This window comes from Rhincodon typus, chromosome 8 (assembly GCF_021869965.1).
Source record: "Rhincodon typus isolate 14 chromosome 8, sRhiTyp1.1, whole genome shotgun sequence".
In the NCBI taxonomy this organism is placed as follows: domain Eukaryota; kingdom Metazoa; phylum Chordata; class Chondrichthyes; order Orectolobiformes; family Rhincodontidae; genus Rhincodon; species Rhincodon typus.
The window spans coordinates 66,709,998-66,729,600 of NC_063339.1; the positions used below are offsets into that span (position 1 = coordinate 66,709,998).

The following is a 19,603-nucleotide window of genomic DNA, read 5'->3' on the forward strand; positions in this document are numbered from 1 at the left end:
GGGAGCAGATGTGGCGGAGGCGAAGGAATTGGGAATAGGGGATGGCATTTTTGCAGGAAGGTGGGTGGGAGGAGGAGTATTCTAGGTAGCTGTGGGAGTCGGAGGGCTTGAAATGGATATTGGTTTCCAGGTGGTTGCCAGAGATGGAAATAGAGATGTCAAGGAAGGAGAGAGAGGTATCGGAGATGGTCCAGGTGAACGTTAGGTTGGGGTGGTAGGTGTTGGTGAAGTGGATGAACTGTTCGAGCTTCTCATGGGAGCACGAGGTGGCGCCGATGCAGTCATCAATGTAACGGCGGAAGAGGAGGGGGATAGGGCGAGTGTAGCTACGGAAGAGGGATTGTTCCATGTAACCTACAAAGAGGCAGGCATAGCTTGGGCCCATGCGGTTACCCATGGCCACCCTCTTTGTCTGTAGGAAGTGGGAGGAATTGAAAGAGAAGTTGTTGAGGGCGAGGACGAGTTCAGCTAAGCGGATGAGGGTGTCAGTGGAGGGGGACTGGTCGGGCCTGAGGGACAGGAAGAAGCGGAGGGCCTTTAGGCCATCTGCATGGGGAATGCAGCTGTATCGGGACTGGGCGTCCATGGTAAAGATGAGGTGTTGGGGACCGGGGAATAACCTATCTATATCAGGTTTTAAACAGCAAGTTATATCAACAAGCCTCCTTAATAAACATGAGTATTGATTCAGTATATGGTAAAGCTGTAATAATTGTTAAGTGTACACAGTCAGTGTGTAAGAATTACAAATGGTTATTTATCGAGATATTCATGCATATGTGTGCATGCATACATATATACTCACACTATTCATGAAAAGAGGAAAAAAAACAAATGTTTTTGCAGAGGTTGGCTTCCTGAACAATAATGTACTTTGGTCAATGGGTTATCCTTGAAGGCAGTAGAATAAAGTGCTGGAGGCTGATGTTCTGGGACATATGGTGAAGTCGTTAATCGTTCATAGCCTTTGAAGTCTTGCAGACACAGCTTTCTCACAAAGTACAATCCTGAGATATTCTTTCAATCATTCTTTCACTCTGAACTGATACACGTGTCTGTATTCAACTCTATCTGCCGTTTTCTCTGTCCAAATTTCCAACTGATCTCTTTCCAGCTGTATCCTTTGACTTCCTTCCTTACTATCCACAACTCCACCAATTTTCACATCATCTGCCATTGATAGAATCATTCTGTAGTTTGTTGTAAGAGCTGTGCTGGCCTGATCAATCTCTAACAGTGTTGCACAGAATTAATATCAAATTTGCTTCTGAAGTCATTCTATCCAGACCAGAGGTACACCAATTACGAAAACCCATGTGAAGGTCAATGATTTTTCTAATCTTATATTCCTGAAGGTGCGAACATATGTTCTGAACATGCAAAATGACTAATCTCCACAAGCCAGACAAAAAAAGTTCAAGACATTTTTACATTTTTGAGGTAGATTTTCACCTTGGATGGAATTGGCTTTTGCAAAGATGTTTCATTTTTCAAATTTCTACTCATTTGTGTGTCACTGAGTGCAAAATTCTACCACGAACCAGGCAGCACCTTAGAAAAATAAATTACTTTAAAAATTGTTCCATGATATGTATAAGACTGGGTGTTTTGGTAAAGTTCAATTGAGCAATTGAAATGAGGTTTATCACAACAAGTAAGCTTTTTTAATCAGTGCCAATCCTGATTCTAAATCATTGGAAGTCACAATTAAAGAAAATGTATTGGTTTCAACACAAATTGTTTCCTCATTGGCTTGAAGTACGTACTGAGTTCAGAAAAAACTTTTGCGTATTCTTGCTCTTGACATCACAATGTCCAGCTGAATTTGTAATATCTCCTTGCTGGCATGAAAAGATGCACAATCCCAGAAGCTACGACTAATTTTGGAGTCTCTGCTTTGAAGGCTTTGATGTTATCGTGACAGTTTGCAGAAATGCATGCTTTCCTGAACTCAACTTACACCTAAAATTCCATGATCTTCTGCACCATATGCCAATATGATGGGAATTACCGGGGTAATAGAAAGAAAATGTCAGACTGTTTTTTTGTTTTATTGGTTACATAGAGCTGATTGGTGAGTATTAATTTAGTTTGTTATTATTTTGGAGACTATATGACACACAAGCGAGGAGCATCTAGTCAGTTTGTACTAAGCTTCAGTCACACCTGCTAACTTGCAGGTTCAGAATTGTGTGTCTGACAGTGCACACTGAGTAAGGGAACCCAGGTATGAAATAGAACAAGAAGCAATGGCAGCCTGGACGCAATGTGGTTATAAGAAAGAAGAAGTGGTTGCATATAGTGAGAGTTGCCGGTAGGTCAGTACTCAGACTGCTGCCTTTCTTAATCTATGTTAATGATTTAAACTTAGATGTCCTCGGCACAAGTTTCAAATTTGCAAAACTTGGAAATATAGTGAACAGCGTGAAAGGGAGTGGTAGACTGCAAGAGGACATTTTCAGGCTGGTGAAATAAGTGGATAAATGATGGATGTGATTTAATTCAAAGGAACTGTGAAGTGATAAATTTTGTTAGCAAAAATATGGGGAGGCAAGCTAAAAGGTACAATTCTAAAGGATGTGCAAGAATAGAGATACTTGGGATTAATCATTCAAGATTAATCATTCAAGGTAAATTAATAATAATAATAAAAAATTAATAATAAATTATTATTAAAAGTAATAAACAGGCAGATTGAGAAAGCCAGTAGTGAAGCATTTAGAATTGTGGGGCTTATAAATAAGGCTATGGGGTTCACAGGCAAGGAAGTTCTGATAAGCTTACATCCAAATTCTGGGCACCTCCCATTTGAAAAGAAGCAAAGATTTCAGAGATAGTGCAGAATAGATTTACAGGAATGGTTCCTGGAGGTATCTGGGTACTGTTAGAAAGTTCAAAAGAAGGCTTTGGAGAGATATCAGCCAAGTGCAGGCAGGTGGGACTAGTTTAGTTTGGGATTATGGTCAGCATGGACTGGTTGGACCAAAGGGTCTGCTTCTGTACTGTATGACTGTATGGCTTTAGGTCTTCAGTTATGTAGACTGATTGGACAGACTGGACAGACCAGTTAAATTGCTGGCACAGACTCATTACACTGAGCAGTCTTATTTTTTGCTGTATCCTGTCTGTGATTCTATGATCCATATATTCTGATCTTGGTCATGAGTATCCCTTACAGTGATTTATCAAAGGCCTTTTGAAAGTCCAAATTTATATTGCAAGATCTTGTCTACTCTTTGTGTTCCTCCTTCAAAGAATTCAAGAAGGTCAGCCAAGTATGAACTTTAATTTTGAAATCCCTGATGTCTTTCATTTCAGTTGTAATATATTTTTGAAGTATACCTTTGGGTGAAGTTTTCATTATATTTCCTATCACTAACACGAAGCCAACTGGTTTCTAGTTCCTTGTATTTATTCTATCTCCGCTTTTCAATATAAATAATGTATCAATTGCCTGTCACTCCTCTAATCCTCCTTTCAATTTTTTTTGACTGCATATTAGTGTCTCTGCTCACCGCCCTCAAATTTACTTTAATATATACGAATTTAATTTCTCTAAATCAAGGTTTTTATCCTTTTTATGTTTGACTAGTTTATCACATATTTTCTTGCTTTCAATAGTAAATGTCTTGATATCTTTTTTGTTCTCTTCTAATGTCCAGTAAGTTTGGCAGCAAAGTAACTGCTCACTATTTCTGCAGTTTTGTGTCATTGACTGTGATTATGTTTTGTGTATTATGACCTTAACTCTCTCTTGTTTTTTTTCTTTCGTTAGTAATGTAGGATAATATACTGATAATTTTTATAACTCTTTGCTTTCCTGCCTGTCATTTTGGTTTTGCTCCTAACGTTTGACCTGGAGTATGTCTTTTCTTAATTTTACCCTCCTCTATTTATCAGACCATGGTTTTTTTTAAGATAATTGGATTATATTTTAAGTAGAATGTAATTTTTTAGAACTATTTTAATTACCATTTTCACTGTTGTCTACCGAAATGCAAACCTTTGTTTGCAGCTTGACTATCAATCCTTCAAAGTTTGCATCAACTGAGTAAATTGGAATTTTCAAGAATACTGTATATTTTTGTTGGGTAAGGGTATCATGAAATTGAAAGCAAAGGAGGGCAAATAGAATTGAATCTAATTGAATTGATAGGATTGGTTTAAGAGTCTGAATTTTCTACTTCTCTTCAAGCGTTCTGAATGTAGCACTAAATAGTTATGAGGTTAAATCACTTGGCAGATTACACAATAAATTGGCATAAATCATCAGAGCCAAGATTTTTTTTAATCACCTCATTGATATTGTCAGAATCAATTTATTTTTTTTCCTTTGTTGAATGTTATTCCCCGAATCAGTTAAATGCTTTTCTAAATGTGAGTACAGTTTTATAAGAGAAAGATTATGGCATGCTGTGCTTATTTGAATAGCTCAGGAATTTAAGATCCATACCTGGGGGGAATAGCACAGTAATAAAACAAACATGCCTCCATAGAAAACAATAAGAAAGGACTGTTGTCATTAAATATAACTCCAATGTCAAGTAGTGGAATGCATGGCAGCTAGTGAAGTTGTTTTGTGCGTTCATATTTTCTGTGGATTTGACAAAGATCCAACAATATGGTGGAAACTCTGGACAACCATTCCTCTTTTAACCATAAGACCATGAGATATAGGAGTAGAAGTAGGCCATTCAGCCCATTGAGACTCCTCTGCCATTCAATGAGATCTGATAGCCTTCAACTCCATCTGAGCCCTGCTGGTTTGACAGGCCTGTGACTATCTCATTTCTACAATTGCTCTCACATTGTCTATTTACATAAGGTGATTTCAAGTGGTTTGCAGTTTCATCCAACGAAATTCTAGACATGATTGAGTCTTTTGCTGGGTGTTGGGAAAGGTCTTTTTAAACGTAATGGAAAGTTCATAGAGCCCCTATACAGTGTGGAATCAGGCCCTCTGGCCCAACAAGTCCACACTGACCCTCAGAGCATCCCACCCAGACCCATTCTCCTATAACCCACCTAATCTACACATCCCTGAACACTATGGGCAATTTAGCATAGCCAATCCACCTAGCCTGCACATCTTTGGACTGTGGGAGGAAACCGGAGCACCCGGAGGAAATCCACGCAGACAGTCGCCCAAGGCTGGAATCGAACCCGGGTCCCTCGTGCTGTGAGGCAGCAGTGCTAACCACTGAGCCACCGTGCGCCCCTTTCCTGTAAATCCTGTAAATTCATGAGATTCAAGTTTCTTCTCCTGAAAAACCTTTGTCCTTGTTAGAAATATTCTCCTGTCACTTTGTTCTGCTGATATCGTCCTTTCACCACACATCATGCCCTGTGAAATTAGACAGAACCAAAGACTTTCAGATAAAATCTCTGACCTGAAACTTCCCATGTATTGGGACATACAACAAACTCTATGATAAATTTGTGCTTAAGCTACTGATTTGTCAGTCAGTCATCTTGATGTAGTGGATTCTTACTTCCCTGTTGTGAAAAGGCAAATTTTGCGACGGAGAATTGAAGACGTCTGAATAAACTGTTGTTTGTTGCAAACAGATATTAGAAAATCAAGTGGACGTGCGACAGAAAGAGGTGGAGGAGCTCCTTTCTCAGACCAAAATTCTCTCCCAAGAGGGACCGGTGGAGACAGATGGGAAAGAACAAGATATTGAAAGAAGATTCTTAAAGCTGATGGGTCCTCTACAGGAACGGCGCCAAAAACTCCTCCTGTCGAAGATGACCTACCAGTTTTACCGGGATCTGGAGGATGAGATTGTAAGATCAATGTGTCTATTTTTCACAGCATGCAAATTAAAATAATAAACTGTGTCGAGATATCAGTGGCCTTGTTTTGTGAGAATTGATACATTTTTCCTGCTCTTGTTTAGCTTTGGGTGCAAGAACGAATGCCCTTAGCTACAAGTACAGACCATGGCCATAACCTCCAGACTGTACACCTCTTAATGAAGAAGAATAAGGTAAGTGGTATTTGGTTTCCTCACTGCTTGAAGAATAATAGAGGTCATTGTTGCACAATATAAACAAAACTCCAGAAGTTGTTCTGATTAAACCCCTCTATTATTACTGCATAAGACTTTCTTCTGGTTTCACAGACTTTTCAGAAGGAGATACAGGGACATCAGCCACGTATTGATGATGTGTTGGAAAGAGGAGCGACCATGGTTGTGGAACAAAGGCCTGACTCAGTTACTATCGAGGAACAGTTGAAAGAGTTAAAGGAATTATGGAACAACCTGCAGAAAGAAACAGACAACAGACAAAAACGTCTGGAAGGTGCAAATGAAGCCCAGCAATATTACCTGGATGCTGCAGAGGCTGAAGTTTGGATGAGTGAGCAAGAGCTGTACATGATTGCTGATGAGAAAGCCAAGGTGGTACTAAATTTTATGTGTATCATGTGATTTTATTTGCCATATCGAATATCCTGGATGTGTATGTTAGAAAGTTAATGAGATAATTTAATTTCTTCGTATTGTTGGAGAATGACTTCCAGCATAAACGAGATGCCTTGAAATATCATTAGAAGAAAACATTAGCTCGTTTTCTGCTTTTAGTGACTATCCTGTATATGAGAAAATCTTGTGCAAGGTAATGGGTGGCTGTGGTGATTTATATGGTTAAGGTTTGTAGGAGGATTTATTAACTATAATCTTGAGATACCTAGATTAACAAAGCCTATAGTTCAAAGGATTTAGGGACTTGTTTCAGGGAAGCAGCTTTGAAGTAAGCAACTACAACTTTTCACATGGATTAATGCTTTCAAGGGAGTCGAGGGTAGATATTCTGTGACTTTTATCCTTGATGTATGCAAAGTATGATGCATAAAGGAACATGGCTTACAATTCTTAAAGATGTTCTTCAGAAGCTTTGAAAGATCGAACAAGATACTGAAAGTCAGTCTCCCTTAAATTTTTGTATGTAGAAGTAGGCTGTCCATCGGCACAGAATTGCTGACAGAGACCCAATCCAGACGTCCTGTGTCCAAACCCAGTTCCCCTATTTTAATGCTGGGGCAGGGGGTTTGGGGGTTGGGGGTGTGTGGCTAAGATGTGTTGCCTAAATTGTACATACTTTGTTCCCAAAGGCAGATGCCCAATGAATCAACCATTGTGTCCGCTGATGTGATCCCAGTGAGGTTGATGTTTCAAACCTTAAGTATGCACATTAAATCAGCTCATACCGTTTCTAAATTTTGTGAATTCCTTTAGATAGCCAGGGTACTTTGTTGGAGAGAAGAGGGATTCCTTTGAGTATGATTTTGGCTGACATTTGGCAGAAATCATTTGCACTTTGGGGTTATTTAAAGCAAATATGATGTGCATAAGAAGTGTATAAACTTTTTTCGAACTTCCAAAGTAATAATAAACTTCCAAATAATAATAACACTATCAAAATGTCAAAGAACAGTCAAATACACCATATCTGAATGTGTGGACTACTGTAAATAAGTTTGAGGAGTCACAAATACATATTGCTATGTGTCAACATGATGCTGTGGCAAGGAGGGAGACCTGGCTTAAAGAAGGGCAGAGCTGGGTGTTAAATTTTCCTGGATACAAGGTGTTCAGAAAAGGAAGGAAAGCATTACAGTGCTGAGAAAGAAGGTTCAAGGAAAAAATTAATTTGGCTCATAAAACGGGTGCAATATCATTGCTCAGTTTAGTCTGTAGGCTACCAACAAGTGGAAACTATAGGGTAATAAATCTCAAGGTAAACATAGAAACGTAGAAAATAGAAATGAGGATAAACCATTTGGACCCTTTGAGCCTGCACCATGATTCAATATGATCACAGCCAATCATTCAACTGAGTACTCTGTTCCCCTTTCACTCTATACCTTTGTTCCCTTTAGTCCTCAGAACTATATCTAACTCCTTCTTGAAAACATTCAGTGTTTTGGCCTCAACTGTTTTCTGTGGCAGAGAGCTCACGTTGTCTGGGCAAAAAAAATTCTTGTCATCTCAGTCCTAAATGGCCTACCCCATAGCCTTAAACTGTGACCCCTGGTTCTGGACTCCCTGGTCATCAGGAACATCCTTCCTGTGTTTACCCTGTCTAGTATCATTCAAATTTAATAGGTTTCTATGATATCCTCCGTCATATTTCTAAACTCTAGAGAGTAGTCCTAACTGATCCAATCTCCCTTCACACGTCAGTTCTGCCATTCCAGGAATCAGTCTGGTGAACCTTTTTTTGCACTCCCTCCATAGCCAAAATACCCTTCCTCAGAGAAGGAGACCAAAATTACACATAATACTCAAGATTTTGTCACACAAGGCCCTGTACAATTGCAGCAAGCCATTCTTGCTCGTGTACTCAAATCCTCTCACTGTGAAGGCCAAGGTACCATTTGGCTTCTTCAATGCTTGCTGCACCACCATGCTTGCTTTCAGCGACTGGTTTACAAGGACCCCCAGGTATTGTTGCATCTCCCCCTTTTCCAATCTTTTCCCATTCCAATAATAATCTGCGAGCCTGTTTTGCCAGCAAAGTAGATAACCTCAAATTTATCCACGTTATACTTCATCTGCCGTGCAAACTCATGCATTTGCCCACTCTGAGAACTGCACACACGGATCACTGCAGGTAACAGATCAGGTTGAGAGAGCAGTTAATAAAGGGTACAACACCCTGGGCTTTATTCATAGGAACACAGAGTACAAAAGCAAGGAAGTGATGCTGAACTTGTATGCGGTACTTGTTAGATCTCCACTGGAGTATGTGTACCTTTCTGGGTGCCACATAATAGGAAGGATGTGAATGTATTTGGAAAGGTGCAGAAGCAGTTTCCAAGCATTGCAGGACTGAGACATTTCAGTTGAGGATAGATTGAAGAAGTTGGGACTGGTTTCCTTGCAGAGAAGAAGACAAAGAGGAGATTTGATGGATGTTCTCAAAATCATAAGCGAACTAGATGGAGTAGATTTGGGAGAACTGTTCCCAATCATGAAAGGATCAAGCACCAGAGCGCGTAGATTTAAAGTGATTTGTGGAAGAAGAAAATGCAAAATGAAAGAGAAAAAAATTTCACACCGTTAGGGTATGGAATGCTCTACCTTCAAGTGTGGTAGAACAAGATTCAATTGGGGGGCAGTAAAGAGGGCCTTGGATGATAATTTGGATAGAAATAGTGTGCAACAGTTTTGGAGATTGGCAGTAGATAATGACGCTCAGTTAAAGAGCTGGTGCAGACACAATGGACCAAATGGCCCCCTTTGCTCCAAAGCCCTTATGCCAATCTATAAACTTGCAAAGCTTACTGGATCAGTCAAGGTATTTGGCTTTAAACATTAAAACAATTTTTTTTAAAAGACCAACAGTTGCTATTCTACCCTGTCTGTTGAAATAAACTTAATAATTATCATTATAGGATTTGAGTGCTTGAATGATTTACAACTGAACTTTATCACAGTGGAGAGTGTGTTAAGTGATTGTTTTGACTAACAGTTGAAAATGATCAGAGAATAGGAACGTTTGTTTTCATAAGAGATTAGTTGATGGAATTCCAATACATTGAATGTTTTCTTTTCTACCAATGTGATTTTTTTTCCCGAAAAATAGTGACATTATCAATAAATACTCATTTATTTCATGTCGGCATGACTTGTCAGTCTGCCCATGATATGTTGGGATAAGTGCAAATGGTGGAAGTTGTGGGGTACAGTTTGGCACGAGGTGAAACTAAGTTTGTATCAGGACTACAAAAGTCCATGGAGATGGATGGAATGGCTATGGTACAGGAGATACAAGGAACCATGGAGGTTGGGTAAAGGCACGTAGGGTGCTATAATAAATGTTTGTTGCACTCAGTACTGTGTAACTCGTATCTCCTCTTTATGTTCCGGGAGCTGACATAAGTTGATGGCAGCAAATAATCGTTAAATCTCATTACATCACAACATGTGGCATATCATGTCAGTTGGTCCAGGCTGCTTCTGCAATGCTCAACCATAAGCGAAACTAGATCTTCAGGGTCCAGACCCGAAAGGTCAGCTTTCCTTCTCCTCTGATGCTGCTTGGCCTGCTGTGTTCATCCAGCTCTGTTATCTCAGATTCTCCGGCATCGGCAGTTCCCACTATCTCCAGATCCCAGAATGATACCTGGTTTGGTAGAGTATATATTTAGAGAGTGTGTGTGTGTGTGTGTGTGTGTGTATTTATTTATATGAGTATGTTGTTGTTGTTGGCAGAGTATATGCTACTTTTAGAGGTAAAACAAACAAAGGTATCCAAATATAGAACACAGTTTGAAAAATCTTAAAACGCACAGCAAAGCAATATTCCCATTGATTCCCCAATACCATCACCTTACAGTTTCACACCTAGAGAAAGTACACTGCTGTCTCCATTGATTCTTTCCAGTTCTTTGCTGTGAACTGTGAAGTCTTCTAAAATGAACACTCAGAAATTTGGAGGCTTATACTTTCTCGGGCTATAATAGTCTACAGGTTTCTAACCAATTACTCCTGCTCTTGAAATTACTCGAACTAGCTTTCTACTAAGGTAACTTATTCCCTGAAATGTTTTATACTATTTCTCAAAAAAATTTCAATCTCAGGATTTCCTCAACTAAAATTGATCTTAAACTAAAAATAAGCTGATGTGCCTCAAGGTTTACACTTCCAGCCATGAAGTTAGAAACAACTACATGAAGCTGAAATAGTAGAAGAAAGGAGAAGCTCCTGTTTCCCACCACCCTCTCAGCCTCTTCACCAAATTCCCACCGTATCCTCTGTAAAACCAAAGCGCGTAGACTGGGAGCACTGAAGGAAGCCTGTATTTCTGCTTCCTGACAATATCTGACTTAAGCTTTGAAAAAACAGTTTACACCAGCCATCGATTAACTAGTGACAGCCCCTCTCAGAGCTTGTATACTCCCAATTTAAGGCTGCAATACAACTGAACCTCTTAATTGCGAAATAGTTAATTGCTAAATTTAAAAAAAATCTAGACTTGAGATGAAAATTACTCTCAAGACTCTCACCAGCTCTCAGTGCAGGGGAACCTTTTGCTTTGGCATGGAAGTAGTGAAACCCATCAAGAGAAAATTCTCCCACTACCTCCATGTTCAATACATCACAGTGGCACACAGTGTATTAGTTGTAGCAGTAAGACAGGTTTAAGGCATACAGCCACTGGCTCCATTAGTAGGCTGCTTTAGTCTTACTGAAAAGGGCAGGTGCATAACTTGCTTGGCAATGCACTTTTTAAAAACAAAAATCTATGGATGTCAGCAAAGAACAGGCAGGAATTCACGAACTAATAAAGCACATGCAAACATCTGAGTACCAAGTTAAGCTTTAATGAGAAATGTGTAAGACGTTCTAATATAAACAGAAAGCAGCTAACAAAATTTAATTTGGATGACCTTTAACACTTGCTCTATTTCCTCACCATTGACTGCACAGTAGATCTTCCTAATTTCCAGAAAAATGTATTTCGTAATTTATAGCTTAAATGGGCTTTGTTGTTCTCAAAATTAGTATTAATATGATTTTGTTGTAATCTACAGAGTAGATTACAGTCCGATAAATTGTGTCCATGTTAATAAATCCTAACATTTGAGCAGATAACTGAAATATCCTATTTTTAAAAAAATTTTCTCTGACTGTTTACTTGCATGTTTGCATTTACTTCAAACAGCGAAGTAGGAAGTTGTCACAGATTTCTCCGTTAATTTTGTCCTTTAGAATGACTGACAAATGCAAATCGACAAAGCTGGGCCTCCAATGGAGCACTGCATTTTCATGAGCTTTTCAGTCTAGTAGGCCAGCTAGGAAGGAGTGATGTGAGTCTTTTTTGAAATCCTGTTGGAGTGACCAGACTGAGCTGTTTCTGTATTGACATCTCGTGCATTCAGTATCTGTGTTTTATTAGGCCCAACTATAAATTGCTTTTAGGAAAGAATGTCTTGCACTAACTACCAAGTCAGAGGAGCATGAAGAGGTTTTGAGTGATATCTAATGGTTTGAATGTATTTGTGTGTGGCACGGTGACTCAGTGGTTAGCACTGCTGCCTCACAGAGTCAGGGACCCAGGTTCAATTCCAGCCTCAGGCGACTGTCTATGTGGAGTTTGTACATTCTCCCTGTGTATGAATGGGTTTCCTCCCATGTGACATGTAGGATAAGTGGATTGGTCATGCTAAATTGTCTGTAGTGTCCAGGAATGTGCAGGCTATGTGGGTTAGTCATGAGAAATGCAGGGTTACAGAGGTAAGGATTGGGATTAGGTCGGTGTGGGATGCTCTTCAGAGGGTCACTGTGGACTTGATGGGCTGAATAGCCTGCTTCCACACTGTAGGGATTCTATTCTAAGATACCAGTTTCCAACGAGTTGTCAACCTTACAGGCTACACCAGGATTTACTGCCCATCTCTAACCCCTTATGAGAAGGGGGTGGAGAGATAGGTCTTCAATTGCTGCAATCCATTTGGTGTGAGTAGACTGATAGTGCTGTGTAAATAGTTTCCAGGCTTTTGATCCAGCATACATAAAGGAACTCTGATAAAGGTTAGCATGTCGAGTGAATTGGAGGAAACATGTAGGTGGCTGTGTTAGCATACACTCCCTGTCCATCTCCTAGGTGGTAAAGGTTACAGGTTTGGAAGATACTATTGAAGTAACCTTGGTAAGTTGCTGCGGTGCCACCAGAAGATGGTATACATTACTGCCATAATGCATTGGTGATGGAGGGAGTGAATGTTGAAAATGGAGGTAGAAGCTGAGTTGTCCTGGTTGTCTAGTTTCTTGAATGTTATTGGATTTACATTGATCCAATAGACAGTATTCTGTCACATGCCTGGTTTCTGCCTTGTAGCTGGTGGAAAGAATTTGGGGATTCAGGAGTTGAGGTAGTTGTAAGAATTTCCAGTTTCTGATCCTCTTTTGCAGTCACAGTATTTATAACGTTGTCCCTTTTTTATTGGTCATTGGAACTCTTCAGGTCATGATATTGGGTAATTAAGTGACGGTAATGTGTTTGAATGTCATGGGGAGATGGAAAGACTCTCTCTTGTTGGAGATGATTGTTGTTCGGCACATATGCAGTGCAAATGTTACTTGCTACTTATCAATCCAAGCTTGGATGTTATTCGGATCTTGCTGCGTGCAGACAAGATCTGCTTCACCGTCTGTGAAGTTACAAATGAGAGTGAACACTGAATGAAATCAAAGTGTAATCACTAGCAAGTAATTGCCATTTGATTTCACTGTCAATGACAGCTCCCATCACTTTGCAGTTGATAGAGGATATATGGATGGGCTGTAATTAGCTGGAGTGGATTTCTCCAGATTTTTTTATAGACGTGTCATGTCTGGGCAAATTTCCATATTATCAAGTAGAGAGTGTTGAAGCTGTAATGGAACAAATCAGCTATAGGCATAGCTAATTTGGGAATGCAGTTTTTCAGTTGACAGCCAAATGTTATCAGGGTCTATAGCCTTTGTCATTTCCAGTTCATTCAGCTGTTTCTTGATATCATGTGGTGTAAATTTAATCAGCTGAAGACTTAAAATCCCGGACCCGAAACGTTAACTCTGTTTTTCCCTTCACAGATGCTGCCAGACCTGCTGAGTTTTTCCAGCAACGTTGTTGTTGTTCCTGATTTACAGTATCCACAGTTCTTTTGGTTTTTAAATGCTTCATTTATTAGTTGTGGATAATAAATAACTAAGATGTGGTAGGACTGCAGAACTTGCATCTGAAGCATTGGTTCCATGATTGCTTGGCTGTGCTGGTAAATGTAGGGATAAGGCAGGCTCTGAAATTGGATTGCGTTGGGATATGATTCTGCTGTTGATTGTCACCCCCTCTCATGGATACTCTGAGCTCGATCTGTTCTGAGCACATTCCGGTTTGCATAGTAGCAGGGCCACACGACATGTTTGATGGTGGGATTTTGTCTCCACAAGGATTGTGTGATGGTCATCCCTGTGATTACTGTCATGGAAGGAGGCACCTTCAATGTAGAGATTCAGTCATTCTCAACACTTGCTAATCACCCAATCTGGCAGCTACATACTTTCAGGACTCAATCAGTTCATTCAATAGTAGCGTTACTGAGCTCCTTTTGGTGATGAATATTGAAGTCTCTGACCTCAGGAACATTCTGTGCCCTTGTTACACTCAATATTTCTTTCAAATGGTCTACATTAAGGAGATCAAATTCATCAACTGAGGTAAAGTGGGAGTAGCACAGTGATCAACAGGAGATTTCTTTGCCCATGTTTGACCTGTTGTCATGAGACCTTGTTGTGATCTGGAGTCAACGGTAAGGCCATTCCCTCAACAGTATACCATTTGGCTGCTATGTGATATCATGGTATAGTACAGGCCAAGAGGTATCTGGGATCTTGGATGATAGATATAACTCTGATGCAATTAGGCTTCAGCTTGACTTCATGGGGACAGCTATCACAAAATTAACGCAAGTCTCCAGATGTCTTTGCAGGGTTGATTGGTTTGTATACAGGTTGATTGTTTCCAGCCTCTGGATTGATGCGGGATGGTCCATCTTTTTTATTCTTACTATTGCTTCAGTACAATTGAGTGGCTTGCTAGGTCATCTCAGAAGGCAGTTTAGAATGAACCACTTGCTGTGGTTCTGGAATCACAGAAAGGCCAATCTTTTTTAGATGACATTTGTGAACCTGAAGGTTTTTAAACATAATCTCTTCGTTCCATTGTCACCATTACTGATGCTAGCTTTATATTTATATTTATATTTAAATAACTAAATTCACATGGGATGGGATTCAAATAATGAGTTTTGAACTCATGATGTTGGATCATTGATTCAGGTCTCTTGTTTACCTGCCTAGTAACATAACCACAATGCTCCCATTCTTGGTATGTGCACTGACTAACTTTCCTCTGGATTCTGTAGGATGAGGCTGGCGCAACTACAATGTTGAAGAAACACCTAATCCTGCAACAGGTTGTACTTGATTACGGGAATATTATCCAGGAGCTGGCAGACAGGGCGCAGAAACTTCTTACTGAAGAGCACCCTGAGGGGTGAGTTGCAAGCTGTGGTCATCTCAGATCATCAGAAACTTCATTAAAGCCATTAACCTGTGAAATTAATTGGAGGTAGTTTTCAGGCAAAAAGCACTCATGTAAAGTTGGGTTTGTTTCCATTAATTTTGAAGTATGAGGGTTAAATAAATTTGAATTTGTTGATAGCGAAAAGCATGAAACCCACATGTAATGCATTCTCTGTTAGATTTAAGCCTTTGAGAAGGCACAATAACTCATTAAAGGCTCCAAAATGTGGTGGAGATGAAAACATAAATACTCAAATTAGTAGAAAAGACTAATGCTGAGAAGCAATGATTAGAATTTGGTTTATAAAGGAAGTCAAGCTTACATATTCCTTTTTCATCAGTATTACCAGAAATCTGGAGAACATAATGATGTTTAGATACTCACCTGACCAATTCCCATAGGAATACTGATTTAAATAGATAAATTTAGGGGACCTTTGCCATTTATACCTAATTACCATCAATCAGAAGGCAGTAGAGCCTACCTAGATATTTCAAAGTGCAAGTTAATGACTGACGTTGTTTCTCTTCAGGTATTTTTACATTGAGCAAAGTGTGACATCTAGGATATGACAGAAATGTTAAATCCAATGTTTGAAATTGAAGAAGGGTCTCGGCCCAAAACGTCAGCCTTCCTGCGCCCCTGATGCTGCTTGGCCTGCTGTGTTCATCCAGCTCTACACCTTGTTACCTTTGAAATTATATATAGCTTTACAAGAGTTTAATTTCTATAATGAGAATTTTGCAGTAAATCATAGATAGAACCAGTCAGGTCAATGAAATAACACCATGTGACTTTCATTGGTGAGAATGTGCCATAAGTATACAATATTATCTGATAATCCAACTGAGAATTCAGGAAAACGTTTAGGCAAAAAGTGGTAAGAACATAGGACATTGCTATTACAAAGAATATTCAGGTCAAATAGCACCAATTCAAGAATGAATGAGCTAGATTTAGCAGAATAGTTGGAAATGGTGATAGAGTTTGAAGGTCAGGGATGGAGCAAGAGTTGCAAGATGCATTAAGACTGGTGTAGACCAATGGACCTGAAACGGTTTGTTTCTATGCTGCAGACCCGATGGAACGCAGTAATGTCTTCACTTATTGCACGAGGGATTGTGGAACATAATGACGTGTAGATTCATAGCTGCAATGTCAAATGAGACCAACTCATTGGGGGTATAGATACTTACTCGGGAATTATTAAAGTATGGGCCTACGAACAAACTTGAGTTCTCATGGTTACTAAATATAGTGGGATTGGTTCAACATGCCAAATTGGTGACTCCTGTTCCTATGATTACACTTTTGTCAACAACCCTCTGTGATGAATTTAGGTATCTCATGTATGCAATTAAACACAGTCAGACCAATTCCAAGGAGGGAAGTGTTGAAAAACAATCATGATGAATCACTTTTCTAAGTGCACTGCAGTTCCCAACTCAAGGTCAAGGGCATTACTGTTCATCTGATCAACTAGAATATAGCAACTGCACACTAAACAACAGGGCAGCAAGTAAGTAGGTTCAATTGAATACATTGTGCTGTATACTGGAACCTCAAACTTCAGTCTGTCAGAGTTCTCCATGTTGAGTTATACATATTCTCACCAATGAAAGTCAAATAGTATTTCATAATTGGTTTTAGCTTTACTTTTCAGAATGTCTCCTTTATTGGGAATTCTCTGCTTATTGCTTGTTATCTCATTGCTTGATGATCACCATATTAATTCCTTCCACTTTTCTGTCGATCACCGGTTAGCACTATCATATTGCGATAGAAAATAACTTTCTTAAGTGTTCCATGGTTCCAAGTACCATCTTGATAATTGTCTCTGAACATTCATTAAGACACATGCCATCTCTGGATAATTGAGAATGTCCACAACAATCACAAGCAATGTTTTTGGACGAAATGAGAAAAAAAATGACCAACAAATAGAGGCACTCCGTGAATAATAAAGGATTGAAAGTTGAGTTGTGTTTCTAAAAGATGATGGACTGCCCAAATTAGTAAAAAAAATTCCAAAACCTCTTTAAACATTAACCTTTCTCATTTTATAAAACTAATATTGCCGAGTGTCACACTGACATTTTTGACCATGGTCTATTCCCATGACCTAGCTTTTAATGACATGTGGGAACTGCTGGAGACTTCCATCAATTTACTGCCACAGGCCACCCCTTCCCCCTCCAAGCAGTTCCCACTTTACATAATATAGTCCTTTGGTTTTCTGTTATTCAAAACGTGCTAACACTTCGTAATAGTTGACTGAATTTGTCATCGTTCTGTCTTCTTAATCGATGCCTTTTTTGTAATTTTTTGTTTTATTTTCAGAATTCCAAAAACCTTTTAATTAGGATGTACTTTGCCATTCTCAATGTAATGTCTCGCTTATCTCTCCCTAACACACAACCCAGAGAACAACACTTGTCCTTCTTATAAAGAATGATATTTAACCTTATTTTCTGTTTTCTATCTATCCATGCCAGAAACCTGCCTACGGCTACACCAGTTCTGTTTTGTGGAAAATCGATCTTCTTACAAAACTGCAACTCAACCCTTCCACCCTATATAATTCACTGACAGTATCCAGTTGTTGGTCATGTCCATTCATTTTGAGCATGTTCATCTGAGGCATTTCTTCCACTTTTGATCATTTGGGAGCATTCTCAGCTTTCAGAGGCATACATATCATGTGAGCTCCATATGCTACAGACCTTGCAGGCACTTCCATACTAATTAACCAGAAGTTGACAACCAGTTCTTAAGATGCAGCAGAGCAAATCAATTTCAACTCTCATTCCCGTTTGAAAAATCAAATCCCCCTTTGACTCAACTGCATACTCATCAAACTTACTCCCTCTGTAACCTTCTGCCCAGGAAGCAGTGTCTTTATATACCAATGTGTTACACTACTATTCAAGTTGCAGTCCATAAAATACTGATGTAATCAACTGACTGCCTGATTGATTTACAGTGAGCAGATCATTAGGCGCCAAGGGCAGGTGGACAAGCTGTATGCAGGACTCAAAGACCTAGCAAATGAGAGGAAGAAGAAGTTAGAGGATATATACCATCTCTTCCAATTGAACCGTGAGGTAATGGACCTGGAGCAGTGGATTGCAGAAAGGGACCTTGCAGCATCTTCGCAGGAACTAGGACAAGACTACGATCAAGTTACAGTAAGTATTTATTGTTGGATAACACATAGGCATTATTTAAAAGTGCAGTTGTGACAGAATCGTTCAGAAAACATCTTGCATTTCAAACTTATTTTATGTGTCTTGTTCCAGTGCAATTTTCACAGTGTTTAATTTTACCTTACCTTGTCTCTGATGAGTACGCAATTTGTGTAGATTTTACCAGTCATCTGGGAATGTGCTGGAAAGCAGCAGGGACCCTGCGGATCGTGAAGAAAACCAGGATGGGGCAGCAGAGAGGTTGACTTGCCTGTGGTCTTCCTCTTGTGGTAATTGACCAAATAAAGGCCTCTTCCCACTGTCCACTTGCATTATCCCAATAGGATATGGGTCCAGCATTGTCAAAGCCCTACACTAACCTGGTTGGAAGGGCATTGTCATTCCATAGCACCCGCTTCTTCTGCCTCCAGTCCTGATAGTGTCCACCACTTGCAGCAGGTATTGCTGACTCTCCAATTGACTGGCAATCACCTGGGCAGGAAGCTATCCTTTACAGATAATAAGAATGAGAAAAAGGGTGAGGGTTTAAAGGAAAATAGTGTGTGCAGAAATGATACAGTAAGCTATTTGCAATACAGTTGTAGAAAACTAAATTTGGTAAAATTAGTTACACCATTCTTTGCATAAACTTCAATTGAGTGACCTTTGCAATATAATATTTGTGGTGGCACGGTGGCTCAGTGGTTAGCACTGCTGCCTCACAGCGCCAGGGACCCGGGTTCGATTCCACCCTCAAGCGACTGTCTGCGTGGAGTTTGCACGTTCTCTCCGTGTCTGCGTGAGTTTCCTCTGGGTGCTCTGGTTTCCTCCCACAGTCCAAAGATGTGCAGGCTAGATGGATTGGCCATGCTAAATCACCCATTGTGTTCAGGGATGTGTAGATTAGATGGGTTATAGGTGGACGGGTCTGGGTGGGATTCTCTGAGGGTCGCTTGTTGGGCCGAAGGGCCTGTTTCCTCACTGTAGGGATCCTATTCTATGATTCCAATGTTCTTGGTCTCATTGTGCTAATATATTGTGCTATCATTATCATATTACTCACCTTATACTGCAGCTACCAGATGATCTAAGTTTAAACTTGGAGCTCTGTTTTTCACAACGTCTACAGCATATAATCTTCCAGATGGATATGTTGAAGAGAATCATGTTTTATTTAATAACTAATGGGAAAACAACAGTTCACTACTATTTGCTTTTCCCTTGCAGTTACTGAGAGAGAAGTTCCGTGAGTTTGCCCGGGAGACAGGAACGATTGGTCAGGAAAGAGTGGACAGTGTGAATGTGCTGATAGATGACCTCATTGACTCGGGTCATTC

General features: G+C 39.7%; 1 protein-coding gene across 1 annotated transcript in view; it reads left to right on the forward strand.

Annotated features, from left to right (window-relative positions):
• The window catches only part of LOC109925377 (spectrin beta chain, non-erythrocytic 1), a 138,532-nt gene that overhangs the window by 110,138 nt on the left and 8,791 nt on the right, over positions 1 to 19,603 (forward strand). The window contains exons 21-26 of the mRNA XM_048600444.1: positions 5,569 to 5,787; positions 5,901 to 5,990; positions 6,126 to 6,404; positions 14,921 to 15,051; positions 18,065 to 18,269; positions 19,494 to 19,599. Of these exons, the coding sequence (XP_048456401.1) occupies positions 5,569 to 5,787; positions 5,901 to 5,990; positions 6,126 to 6,404; positions 14,921 to 15,051; positions 18,065 to 18,269; positions 19,494 to 19,599 (1,030 nt within the window). The remainder of the gene's footprint in view (positions 1 to 5,568; positions 5,788 to 5,900; positions 5,991 to 6,125; positions 6,405 to 14,920; positions 15,052 to 18,064; positions 18,270 to 19,493; positions 19,600 to 19,603) is intronic.